The sequence below is a fragment of the Oreochromis niloticus genome, linkage group LG19 (assembly GCF_001858045.2).
Source record: "Oreochromis niloticus isolate F11D_XX linkage group LG19, O_niloticus_UMD_NMBU, whole genome shotgun sequence".
Lineage (NCBI taxonomy): Eukaryota > Metazoa > Chordata > Actinopteri > Cichliformes > Cichlidae > Oreochromis > Oreochromis niloticus.
This window is the reverse complement of record NC_031983.2, coordinates 2940121-2952620: the sequence shown is the minus strand read 5'-3', so window position 1 is coordinate 2952620 and position 12500 is coordinate 2940121. Positions and strand designations below refer to the sequence as shown.

The 12500-nt window shown below is 36.3% G+C and overlaps 2 protein-coding genes across 4 annotated transcripts; both read right to left on the bottom strand.

The window, feature by feature from the left end:
• Positions 1–1095: 1095 nt before the first annotated feature.
• Positions 1096–5409, bottom strand: LOC109195772 (uncharacterized). 3 transcript variants are annotated; one of them, XM_019348469.2, is made up of 9 exons: positions 5088–5409; positions 4602–4694; positions 3743–3877; positions 3560–3628; positions 3371–3465; positions 2779–2902; positions 2514–2631; positions 1823–1897; positions 1096–1683 (listed from the first exon to the last, which is right to left on the bottom strand). In XM_019348469.2, the coding sequence occupies exons 1-8, from the start codon at positions 5385–5387 to the stop codon at positions 1827–1829; spliced, it is 1005 nt and encodes a 334-aa protein (XP_019204014.1). In that variant the 5' UTR covers positions 5388–5409; the 3' UTR covers positions 1096–1683; positions 1823–1826. The 3 variants fall into 3 exon arrangements, with proteins under 3 accessions (XP_019204014.1, XP_019204015.1, XP_019204016.1); XM_019348470.2 differs by having other exon boundaries at positions 4602–4688; positions 5088–5406; XM_019348471.2 differs by lacking the exon at positions 1823–1897 and having other exon boundaries at positions 5088–5408.
• A 906-nt stretch (positions 5410–6315) lies between these two features.
• Positions 6316–10646, bottom strand: LOC112843134 (uncharacterized). Its single transcript, XM_025901009.1, has 11 exons — positions 10423–10646; positions 10220–10303; positions 9525–9599; positions 9337–9435; positions 8275–9217; positions 8049–8176; positions 7723–7945; positions 7371–7536; positions 7168–7250; positions 6893–7069; positions 6316–6749 (listed from the first exon to the last, which is right to left on the bottom strand). The coding sequence occupies exons 5-11, from the start codon at positions 8932–8934 to the stop codon at positions 6606–6608; spliced, it is 1581 nt and encodes a 526-aa protein (XP_025756794.1). The 5' UTR covers positions 8935–9217; positions 9337–9435; positions 9525–9599; positions 10220–10303; positions 10423–10646; the 3' UTR covers positions 6316–6605.
• Between the last annotated feature and the right edge of the window lie 1854 nt (positions 10647–12500).

The following is a 12500-nucleotide window of genomic DNA, read 5'->3' as shown; positions in this document are numbered from 1 at the left end:
ACACTATTAAAACAAAGCTAAACAAATGTCTCCCATATGCTAAAATTCCTCCCCACAGTCCCATAATCCCACAGTTCAGCCACACGCGGGCAAATGTTCCTTATCTGAAACAGGAGAGGAATTTCTCTTCTGAGATGGAAACCACGCCGGCCAGAAGACCAAGGAGGGGGCTCCTGTCGCAGACCTGTCTCCTCCTGACAGCGCGTCACCGCACAGTCCCGGCCCACTCCACACCTGAACACGGCCTCCCTGGTAGCACCTCCAGATGCAGGCAGAGGGACACCCCTGTCCAGCTGTGGATTGCACACATTGCCTCCCACTGTCGCTACTGTGGTCAAGTGAGCCCTCACTTACGAAGTCACAGTCACGCTAGCCGCACCACCAGCCGCACCTAAAATGTGGTTGCACTACTCTTACGCATATTACGGTACGGATGAAGCCCGGCTTAGAAACGCAGTCTTTTGTGTCCTGACACTATTTTACTTCAATATCCACTCCCAGTTTTGGTTCATCTCCACTTTTCACCCCACGATCCACAGCCAAAATTATTGTACGATTCAGAGAAAATTAACAATAACATTTACCCAATATACAGTACTGTACTGTTAATATATTCATCTTTGACCTCAGATTACAGGAAAACTGTAAGAGGTGACACAGATATTTCACTGGATTCTGACTCTAGGCCATCTCCACTCTTCACCCTGTGATCCACAGCCAAATTTACTGTACGGTTTGTGAGAAAATTGATAGTAAACTTTGCACATTTTGCTTTACTGTACTCTATATAGTCCATCTTTGACCTCAGATTACAGGAAAACTGTAAGAGGTGACGGAGATATTTCACTGGATTCTGACTCTGGGTGACTCCCACTCTTCACCCTGTCATCCATAGCCAAATTTACTGTACGGTTTTCCAGAAAATTGATAGTGAACTTTACCCAAATTACTGTACTGTTTTCTGATAAAATTAAATCCTAATCTATTACTGAACAAAATGAGTTCATTCAAGTATTTGCTTAACTACAAGAAATTTCTTTCCACACAAAATTAAAATTTTCAAAACATCATTCACACACTACCTCAAGCAGCAACTTTAGTTTTAGACATTATTTATTCAGCGCTTAATCACAACAATAGTCACCTCAAGGCACTTTACATAATAAGTTAAACCTTACAATAATACATACAGAGAAACACCCAACAATCATATGACCCCCTATGAGCAAGCACTTTGGTGACAGTGGGAAGGAAAAACTCCCTTTTAACAGGAAGAAACCTCCGGCAGAACCAGGCTCAGGGAGGGGCGGCCATCTGCCGTGACCGGTCGGGGTGAGAAATTACATTTCTCATATTACAGATTTCTCAGATTACTATTATACAGTTTTGATATATTGTTATTCATTATCTGTCATCACACAAATCAACCCAAAAAATCAAAAAGGAAATACTTAAAATACATGCTCAAAGCAAGAATGTTATACATTATTGTCTTTTACACATGTGTTCCTCAAAACACCAATAATAACTATAAGCAGATTATTCTAGTAGCTTTAACTGCATGTGGAATTAGGTTACACAAAGCACACACTTCCACTCTGTCTTCTGAGCACTGCTGAGCTGTTCATTTGTCATGTCCAGGCATTCAGAATGGAACCAGCAGTTGCAGTTATCACACTGAATCTGTAAACAAATAACATATGAGTTTTCATAAACACATGAAGTAAATAATTCTATGATTTAATAAATTACAATCCTTAACAACACAGAGTCAAATACTTTGTTGTAGATAACATAAAACTATTTTTTAAAAACACTATACCCAGTCAGTGATGGAGGGTCCTGGATTGGGTGGTTTCGCTGTTGCACACATGACACATGGTGTCACTGTCAAATACTAAAACATAACATAGAGAGAGAGAGAGAGCTCTCTAGGGAGAGAGAGAGAGAGAGAGAGAGAGCGAGAGCGAGATATCTCTCTCTCTCTAGATCTCTCTCTCTCTATCTATCTCACCTCCAGACATAGTGGTCTACCACCAATATGTCCGGTGGTGGCTAACCAACCGGACATAGTGGTGGTAGACAAACAGAAGAAGACGGCCGTAGTGATCGATGTAGCGGTTCCGAATGACAGCAATATCAGGAAGAAGGAACACCAGAAGCTGGAGAAATACCAAGGGCTCAGAGAAGAGCTCGAGAGGATGTGGAGGGTGAAGGTAACGGTGGTCCCCGTGGTAATCGGAGTACTAGGTGCGGTGACTCCCAAGCTAGGCGAGTGGCTCCAGCAGATCCCGGGAACAACATCGGAGATCTCTGTCCAGAAGAGCGCAGTCCTGGGAACAGCTAAGATACTGCACAGGACCCTCAAGCTCCCAGGCCTCTGGTAGAGGACCCGAGCTTGAAGGATAAACCGCCCGCAGGGGCGTGCTGGGTGTTTTGTTTTTTTTTTTATTAATTAGTGTTCATCGGTTTGACACAAACAAATATGTCCATTTGAAAAAGATATTACACACCTGAGGCCTCAAGTATTGTCTGTGCAAATGTCCTTCGTGCCTGGGCCATCTCTTTTTTTGTCATCAAAAATGTCATTTCTGGTTTATTTGGGAATGCTTCCATTACTGCTTTGGCCATCTGAAATGAAAACAAAAAGTAAAATTTAATTGAAAACATCTGAAAATGTTACACTTCCTATTTAAACAGTTTAACCTTTTAAGATTATTTTAACTTATCTTATCTAATTTTACAGAACAATATTATTGCTTTAATGTGGTACCATACCATGATGACCATTACTCCACAGCTAGAACCATCCCGTTGACATGGATGTGTCAGTACTCCTCGAAGTCTCACATTCACCCAGTCTGTTTTGTTGTAGCATGTCCTTCTCATTTTGAAGTATTCACTGTGTGAACATAATGTGCATGACATTTATATACAAATGAATGATAAAAGTCACAGAAAAAGAACATTCTGTACTTTTTCATAAATCACATAGACACATATAATACATATCAATGTGTTTTTAATGGCGTGTCAGAAAGCCCTGTGCTCTAGATTATCTTGCATGAAGTATCAAAAATAATAACATGTTCTTTTAAATCTACAAATGTTAACTGTGTCAAATGTCTCACTGCTTAAACACTGTCAGGGTATTTTTATTATTTAAAATTACATATGTGTGTAATTTTGAAGTAATTTTTTTAATTCTTTAAAGAACTGATAACCATGGATTTTATTACACTTTCATCTACAACCATATGTTCACCTATAGAAAAAGACATCCTCTGTCCTCCTGTCACTTTTCTAATGGCATTACAGAGTACCAAATATTTTATGTTATTATTTTATACATGTAATAACGCATAATTACCGGAATCTTTTGGCTGCACGGTCAGACTCTTCCTGCTCCAAAGAGTTTCTTGAAGGATCGACCAAATACAGACAGCTGTCATCTGCATTTATGTACTGCGATAGATATATAAATTTAAAAAGTACATAAATTATGAAGAATGTTTTATTGAAACAAACTTTTTTTCACAGAAATGCTGCTTGTACTAACCAGAAACTTCCAGTGTACATTTCCAATGTTCACAAAGGATAAAATGGCTCGGTAGTTGTCAAAGTTCACCTGTGACATATTAGGAATTAATTACAAATTTGCAACAATAATTTTTTCATTTATCTCAAGAGATTAATAAAATTAAAAAAACTGAATTCTAGAATATATGAAATAAAAATTTACCTTGGACAAGCTTTGTCTCCTGATTAGTTCTCTCTCTCCATAGAGGATCACACCGCTCGTGTAGTGGTTCATAATGTAGATATTATTCCCCAGATTCAGCCGAATGGCCCAGTGGTGCAGGAGACTTTCAATGACCTGAGGAGTATAATAAATAAACTTTTATTACTTTGTAAACATGATAAATTTTTGGAATACAAAGGTTAATAAAGAGTTTTTTACTTACGTATACTCAGTATTCAGTCATGAAGATATGCCTGGAATGTAGATCTAAAGCAGTACTTACTGAATGTGTAGGGAACAACTAATGTTCTGCCCCAGCTTTAACGTTAACCTTATGCAGTACTTTTCGGGGGGGGTGGTATGACAAAGTTGTTACCTCTAATCTGAGATGGGACCACAGAAACAACAACTTCCGTTTCCTGTCGTTTACACAAATATGCGACCTGTGTTTCAACAAGACAATAGTAACTAAATAAAGGTCTAAAAATTCTTCTTAGGAGAGGTTTTAAATGTAATTTTTAAAAGTATTTTATGTACCTGACGCAACAACACGAAAACATCTCCAGATTTGACATAAATTTTAATGTAATTTATTTGAGATGTTAAACTACAATAAGAAATTAAAAATTGAGTCAGTTACTGTTGTTCTTATAAAATTAAGGCCATTTACAGTAACTTGTAAATGTTACATTTATTGTTGGACTGACATTTGTCATTTTTCTGTGATCTGTAATTTTCATTCATCAACACATATATATTAGATTTTATTATATGTAATTAAAAAAATATGTACTAACAAACTTGGTTTTTCAAACACATGACATAGTTTTTGAATTAGAGTTTGTTTGTGAAACATCACCTGTGATGCAGTGTCCTTTGTCACACCGGTTGTGTTTCTCTCAAGGTGCTCTGTCCTTTCCAGTGTAGATGGAGAATCCTCTGGCCCCTCGATTTGTGGGTTGAATTTAAAAGAAAATATTTGTTACTGCTGTGAGCATTTTAAGTAATGTTTTATTAAGGAAAACATGGCATTGCCTTTTGCATGAATTATACGTTATTAATGCTGATATATTTCACATAATACTAACTAAGTGCGGTGTTTGTTGGCTTACAAAATCATAACAAACGAAGAAGAACAACATAGCCTGAATGTATTTAATGACTGCTACTTTTTGTGGCCTAATTTTTATTGCACAATTTGAAAAGGGTTATTCTATGCATCAAAGATGCTCTAATTCTTTCATTTCACTTGTTATTTCATAATAATTATTTATTCATGCTTGTTGTTATCATTTTTTTCTAACACTAAAAATAACAATTATACTTTAAAAATGGATGTACTCACTGTCCTCCTGACATCAGAGAGTGGCTCCAAAAGGATCTCTTTGAAGGCCCTTTCCATTTCCTTCACGGTTGGATCATCGTTGTTTACCAGGTGTATTTCAAATGGAGGACTTGTGGGGTTCTTATGTTCATTGTACTTTTTGATTGTGGTGACTACAACATCAGCACAAATTGAGACTGGAAAGTTGAATATTCCAGAGCTCACTGCTGGAATGGCAACAGATGAAAATTTGTGCTCTTCTGCACATGTCATGACATTCAAAATACCTTTAGTTAAAAGTTTCTTTGCATGGTATATCATGTGCACTGTGGGGTCATTCTGCAGACATGGGCCTACCAAATGAATCAGCTTCATGCAAGGTAGTTTGCCTGCTGTGGTCACTGCAACTTGTCCAGCCTTTAATTTGCCATTTTTGGCAATGAAGACATCACTCTCTGCTTGGATAGTACGTCCTCCAGTAGCAGACAGTGCCTCTGCAAGTCCACCCATGTGAGAGAGACTTTCATTAGCTGCATTCACAATTGCATCCACTTTGAAGGCACATAAATCTCCTTTCCATACTGTGACAGACACTTTATTAGCCATGTATGTTGCAATTTTTTGGTTAACAGATATTTGTTCCTGGCTGTCATCCTACAAAGATAGACACATGTCAATTTTCAGAGTCATTTATGACAATAACACACAAAACATAAATGTAGACATTAAAAACATCTCTAAAAATACCTGGTTTTGACGAGCATCATATTGTTTGTGCTGTTCCTGTTTAAAGGTTTGAACAGTGGTCTTCCCTTTTATCTGTTAACAGATAACATTTTTGAATGACTTTATATAATAGAATATAATAGACAATAGAATATGGTCATGAATGAGACAAACTTGTTCTGAATTGAGATGTATGTAACGAGTGAGCATCTGTCCTGCTGTTGGTGTACCATACAGGCACTGATATGACTGTGTATGAGTGCCTAGTCCCCTTAAAGGACTCTGTCCAACATTACATCCCAAGTAAACAGAGGAACTATGAGAGAAAAACATGGGCAGTATGTGATGCCCGGTCCAGCTGTACAGAGAACATGCTAGTGTACTATTGCAAACTTGATTGCCTGCAGTCAGGGCACGCGAGCTGTGCTTAATACAGTAGGTCTCCAAAAGACAATGATCACCCTTGAAAGCTTGTTTAATTCATATGCCCTTGGCCTACAAGTGCTGAAAACAAAGCTGTACATGGTGTGACCAGCAAAAAGCAAAAAACCTGAGCTTCCTCCGGCACTTGTGTCACCTATGGACATGCATTGTTTGTCATTAAAGTAGGGGTTCACTAAGGCCCATGCCTAGGTGTAATACAATGTCAAAAAACATAAAAATTTCAGGTAATCGGTTGGAATACAGTTTGATAAAACTGTATTCCACAGATGATAATTTATAAGTTATAATTGATGCTTCATAAATAGTCAAAGCAGACGCTTTACCCCAGAGGACAAAAGGAGTATGGCAATCGGGAGGACATCACAAGGTTTAATTATTGAAAATAATGGGAACATGATGACTTATCTCGGTTTTCTTTTTCTTCAGTGGCAGTTCTGTCACTAACGGTGACACGTACACACCTTTCCGTTTAATGCGTTTGTCTTTCCATTTCTCCATTTCCACGCGAAAAGACTGTTGATTACACATACATACTTTTAGTGCTTACTTATTTTATTCTCTCTTAATTCTATAGTCATATCCAAATGTTTTCACTTTTTCTTAGTTTCTTGTTCTATTTGTATAAAACATTTTCATTATTAGGAAGTTATTCATACCTTTTGTCTTGATTTTTTCATGTCTGTATATTCAAGCAGGAGGACATCGTGCATTTTTTGATAAATTTCCACAAAGTCATCAAGTCTTGTCAGTCTCCTTCTCTGGATACGGATTTTTTTCAAATCCCACTGGCTTTTCTCCATGATTCCTTGGGTTCTGTTGTCTTGTGTAAAATTCTTAAATGCAATAGTACATTGTTTAAGTCAATATCTATGTATTGTAAATTTATATACAATTTATGTTTCTTTTTCACTTATTCTTCTCGCTATGATACCTGGTTCTTGGATTGCTGAATGTCACCATAGAGTTTACTGAGCTGCTGGTAAGCAGGACCAGTACCATGACGTCCAAGATCCCCTAAGAAGAATACAAGTAATTCAAAAACATAATTAAAATAGATAATTCAACATTTAGCACATTTACATTTATTAATAAATGACAATTTATGATAGTAATACAACAAATAAAAAAATGTACCGAGCATCATTGATGACCACAAAGTTGCATGTGGTAGAAGGTGATTTACCAGACCAGCAATAAATTTGGGTGCATGAAAGATGTTTCTTTCGCCCTCACAGTCCAGTGTTGCATTGTCAACAATTTTCTGGAAATGGGTCTTCAAGGGGGCATTCTGAACATCAGTCTGTAAAACAGATATATATCTATATTCAGTAAGTTATCAAAGCAAAGAAAAATTAATTATATAAAATGTTATTGTGGTTTAAAATATATATATATTTTTAATAATGTAAATTCATTAATTCATTTGGGACATACACAAGTAAAAAAGTTATTAATAAGATTACTTAAATAATAAATCTTAGCTAACCTTGTAGTCCTCAGCAATCACAGTCTTTTCATCCAAATCCAGGGTCCCCCTTTTTTGCATAAGGATTTTCAAGTTGTTGTAGTGTTTTGTTACGTTCCTTCCACTACAAGGACTGCAAAACACTATTGCTGCACTATGGACAACATCATCCATGTCTTTTAAGTTATCACAGCATGCAAGGAGCCCAAACACATGCATCCCAAGCCTGTAGTTCTCTGGAATGCTGGGAAAAGGAATGAATGAAATCACTGTTAGTAGGGCCTTTACATTACAAATCTTGTATTCTTTTGAAATTATTGATATAAATGTACTCACTGTTTTTTTACAAAGGTCCTTGGCATTTTTCATGACATGGCTCAAGCATCGATGAAGAATGGGAATGTTGAATTGCTGTGCTGAATGCTGGCCAGTGAGTAAGACATAGTACTTCTGCAGCAGATCCTCTAGACTTGTTCTGCAGAATGTCATGGAAATGGATCGGAGGAGTACTAGGGATCCATCACACATGAACATGACAGGCCTGTTGTAGGCCCGATTACCAAATGCTCTTACCAGATCAGTCTGAAAGGCCTGCAAGAAGTATGTCACAGAGACTGTAGTGTGGTCACATGTGACATATGTAGCAACTGGAAGAGGAGAAGCACCTTTGGATGGGTTTCTGACAACCAACTCATACACATAGTATGGTGGCCTTCCAGCACTTTCTTTTCTTATACTTCCAGTGGCATCAAAGTACACAATGTCTTCTTTGCATCTTTGATGAAAAACTGACAAGGTTTTCTTAGACCATAGCATTATGCCCTTTGGATGCATCAGAATCTTCTGCAGTACGTCCTTTTCAGTGTCCTGATACTGTTGAATTATCTTTTGTAAGCTAATCAACTCGTTGGGATCTGCTCTACTGGCTTTTCTTTCAGACCATGCAATGTTTTTCAAGACTTCTTTTGTTGGAGCATCATCCCTGTTGCCAGATTGGATCACCTTTTGTGGCACTTTCTGTAAAGACTCCAAGTACAAGCTCCTTGGTAATTTGTTTTTGAAGAGTTCTCCAGCACTTTGACGTGATTGTGCACGCACAGGCCGCCGTTTCAGCTCTTTGTTATTATGGCAGACCTCACCTCCTTTAAAAACGACTTCTGCTTTCAGTGTCTCTTCGTCATAAACCACCACATCCACAGTGACAGGGCAGTCCTGAAATCTGCAGTACCCCATACACCTGAAAACCGGTGCCTTTGATCTTGAAGAGAGTTTTTTCACACTGTCTCTGAAATCCAAAACTGCAGTACGGATTTAGGGTTCTGATTCCACAAGCAATAATATTTGTCCACTGCAGTCCTTTAAATAGTCTTCCTGACTGATGTTGCCGTAACTCCTTCCATTCATTCTCATTTATGAAAAAGAAAGCTTTCTGCTGTGGCAAACCAGATGTGAAAAATCTTTCTTCTGAACTGCTACTGTCTGTGTTGACCTTAGCTGATTCATCTGATTCATTCCTCTGCAACATACAGATATATATTTCAAAAAGATATATAAATACTTTCAATGTTTGTCACTACAGTGTCTCTATGAAACAGCATCATTATGTATTAAATGCAGTGAAATTTATGAAATTACCTTAGTATTTGCATTTGAAGATGAAGATTTAGAGTCACTCTCGAGGGATTGTGTGTCTGGGGTATGGATGCCGCTCTCTGCAGTTTTTTTAAGTGCATTCTGGGAAGAGAAAGCGTTTTCGTTTATTTACAAATTAATGTTTTTCCAAGGTATCACAATGTAATACTAAATAAAATACAAATAATTACCTCTTTTCTTGAAGGTAAAGGTACATTTCCTACAGATTGTGGAGACTTTGGCGCAACAACAATGTCTTCCTCATTCTAACAAATCACAAATTAATTATTAAAACATAACAATTAGACTGAAATATCTGTATGTCTTTGTTAACATACATTATTACAAAATATTTTGAAAGGAATCACTATGTAATGACGGTTTTATAAGGGAAAAAATATTCAGCAAAGGAATATAGTACTATAATTATTGTAAATGATAAAGTAATATTCTGATTCAGATTTTGGAACTTGATTGGGCAATAGCAAGATCAAATGGAGAAATTAGAAGGGTGGAAGACAAGGACTGAAAAGTTAGTCAGCAGCAGGAGGATGAGTTGGTTACTCCTTTAAAATGGAGGTCAGATGTGACACTCAGGTCTTTGTGTGGCTGTCCTGTGGGTGCTTAAGGCTCTACACCTCATGGTTTGGTGATTTGCTTTGATATACGTTTACTTGCTGTTAAGTCTATTGTAATCTACTTTCTTGCTCTCCATATGACTCATTATTACTCTGTTTCAAGATTTAAATTATTTTCAAGATGACATTTTGGAGTGAATTTGTTTTATCTGTATCTAAAAAGCTGGATCTCTACTGTAGCTGGATAAGGTTGTCATAATGGCTTCAAAATTTTAAATCTGACAGTAAGTGTATGACACATTTCTTACAATGGAAGGAACATCATCTCCAAGTGTTGTCTCTGCAGTAGGAAAATCAGTCTGTAGCAAGGGACCCTCTACCCCTGATGTGGTCTGTAAAAATATTTGATTTTTGCATAATAATTTTTATTACAGGAAGTTCTACCAAAGAAATATCTGTTCTTTTTTTAAATGGACTAAATATAAATACTTTATGAAAAAACATTGCTTACCTTTTAATACTGCAGGACTGCCTTGAGAATTTTTTTCCTATTAAGACATGTATTAGGCACTCCCAAATCTCTTGAGACATTTTCCCAAAAGCCATGCACTTTGTGAACACTGTAGGTCTTTAGACTGGTCCCGGGTTCAGCATACTTGTGAATGATCTCTAATATATTTGGCAGGGATTTTGAAATTGTCCGTGCCTTTTATGTAAAAGAGAACAGTGACATTAACACATCATACCTTTGTTCAATCTGTATCACTTACACCACAATAATGTATCACATTGTTTGTTAAATTACTTGCCTTTCCAAAAACTGAAAAAGTGCAGGTCCTGAAATTTTGAGACAAATTAAAATTAATACAAACCATATGAACATATCCGTTATCCTGAGATCAACTTTGCAATGCTGATCAACAATAACATATGAAACAGCATAAATGTGAACTCTTCATTTAAGTTTAATAGACTTCAGAAAACATTTTGGGGCACTCCAAGTACCCACACTCTAGTGATGTCCAAAACGCATGATGCGGAAAAATCTTTTTGGTGCATTTTTCTATGCCAACAACATAACTGGTAGCAGTTAGATTTTTGGACATACAAGCACTAACTAATACAGTCCTTTTTAATGTTTATTTGCTAAGAAACTATCACTAAGTTCTAAGTTTTAAAATTCACAGTGCAAATTACTGTAATTAACACTATAGTTAAAAAACACAAGCACTAATTCACTGTATATAATACACATTCCCTACCTGATTTATTACAATTAATAATGTTATACTCTGTTACATAGACATTTTGAGTGGCTCCTAAACCACAAAGACAAGCTGTTAAAGACCGTTGCTGTGAACGGACTTTACAATCATTATCACAATCACGACGACTTGAAAGAGTCGTTGTGTCAAGCCAATGAAAAATTAAAATCTGGTAATATCCAGTGCAAATCGTTGCTTAAAAGAGAATTTATGACCTTATGTGACAAAAAGACTTGTAAGATGAGTTATTTATCATGGTGAACAGTGTTACTTATTCTGGTTGTTTTACAACTAATCCAACCAAACATGGATTTTGTTTTAACGTATTTGTTCATACTACAAAATGTTATGTATCTTTCAATTATCTCAATGTGTTATCACTTCTTTTTCTTAATGAATATTTATATTTAAAAAAAAGATACATCAAAAGTTTTCACTACGCTTAAATGGAGTGTGTTACTTTTAAATGTACGCTTAAGAGTACAAAATCTAATCTTAGGTATATGTTATATATGTGTGTGTATCTCTCTCTCTCTCCCCGTCTATACACACACATACACGTCTATACATATACACACATACACACACACACATACACACATATACATATACACACATACACACACACATACACACACACACACACACATATATACACACATACACACACACACACTCCATCAGTTAGTATATCAATATTATTAAAGTTTTCAAATTCTAAAAATTATGATTTTAGACACATTTCTGGACGAAGACTATATACAAAGCGCAAACAATCTAAAACAATTTTCTATAATTAGACTGAGGAAAATAACTGGCATTAAATGGCTAGAATGTTCTCGTTTCTTGTTAATAGTCCAATTTTTAGTGTTAATTACTCACCTTTCCATTTTATTGTTGGTGGGTAAACCGAAAATTTTTGTCCACGTAGGCCTCGAAGAAAGGTTCAGTGCGTGCGACGCAACAATTCAATAAATACCGAAAGCTCAAAGGTGGGGTGGCTATATGTCATGTGACTCTTGTCCCACACATCAGTTTGCATTGAATTAACAAATACTACTAATTTAGTTCTAATAATGAAGCAAAAACTAAAAAATGTTAAGGCAATGTACAACCTTTTAATGTCATGTATAAAATATAATCAAAATAGTATTGGCAGAAATATTTCTATGAGTTACAGTATGAAAAAAACAAAATTTTTTATGAAACCTGTAATCAAAAGGCAAGATATTGTATATGTAATTCAGAATATTAATGTTAAAGACAATGAGTGTCAGAGAAAAAGACAACAGCATATTGCTTAAAATATATTGTAAAAGATGTG

Bases quoted from the DNA above. Each gene is read 5' to 3' on its own strand.
- LOC112843134 (XM_025901009.1), bottom strand. From the start codon at position 8,934: ATGGGGTACTGCAGATTTCAGGACTGCCCTGTCACTGTGGATGTGGTG. The intron at 7,946-8,048 runs GTAAAAAAACAG...TCCTTTTCCCAG, and splicing joins GAAAAATGCCAAGGACCTTT to CATTCCAGAGAACTACAGGC. The intron at 7,251-7,370 runs GTACATTTTTTT...TATTCTTCTTAG, and splicing joins GTGGTCATCAATGATGCTCG to GGGATCTTGGACGTCATGGT.
- LOC109195772 (XM_019348469.2), bottom strand. From the start codon at position 5,387: ATGATATACCATGCAAAGAAACTTTTAACTAAAGGTATTTTGAATGTC. The intron at 3,878-4,601 runs GTGATGTTTCAC...TATACTCCTCAG, and splicing joins CAAAGGACACTGCATCACAG to GTCATTGAAAGTCTCCTGCA. The intron at 2,632-2,778 runs GTATGGTACCAC...TTTTCATTTCAG, and splicing joins GTGGAGTAATGGTCATCATG to ATGGCCAAAGCAGTAATGGA.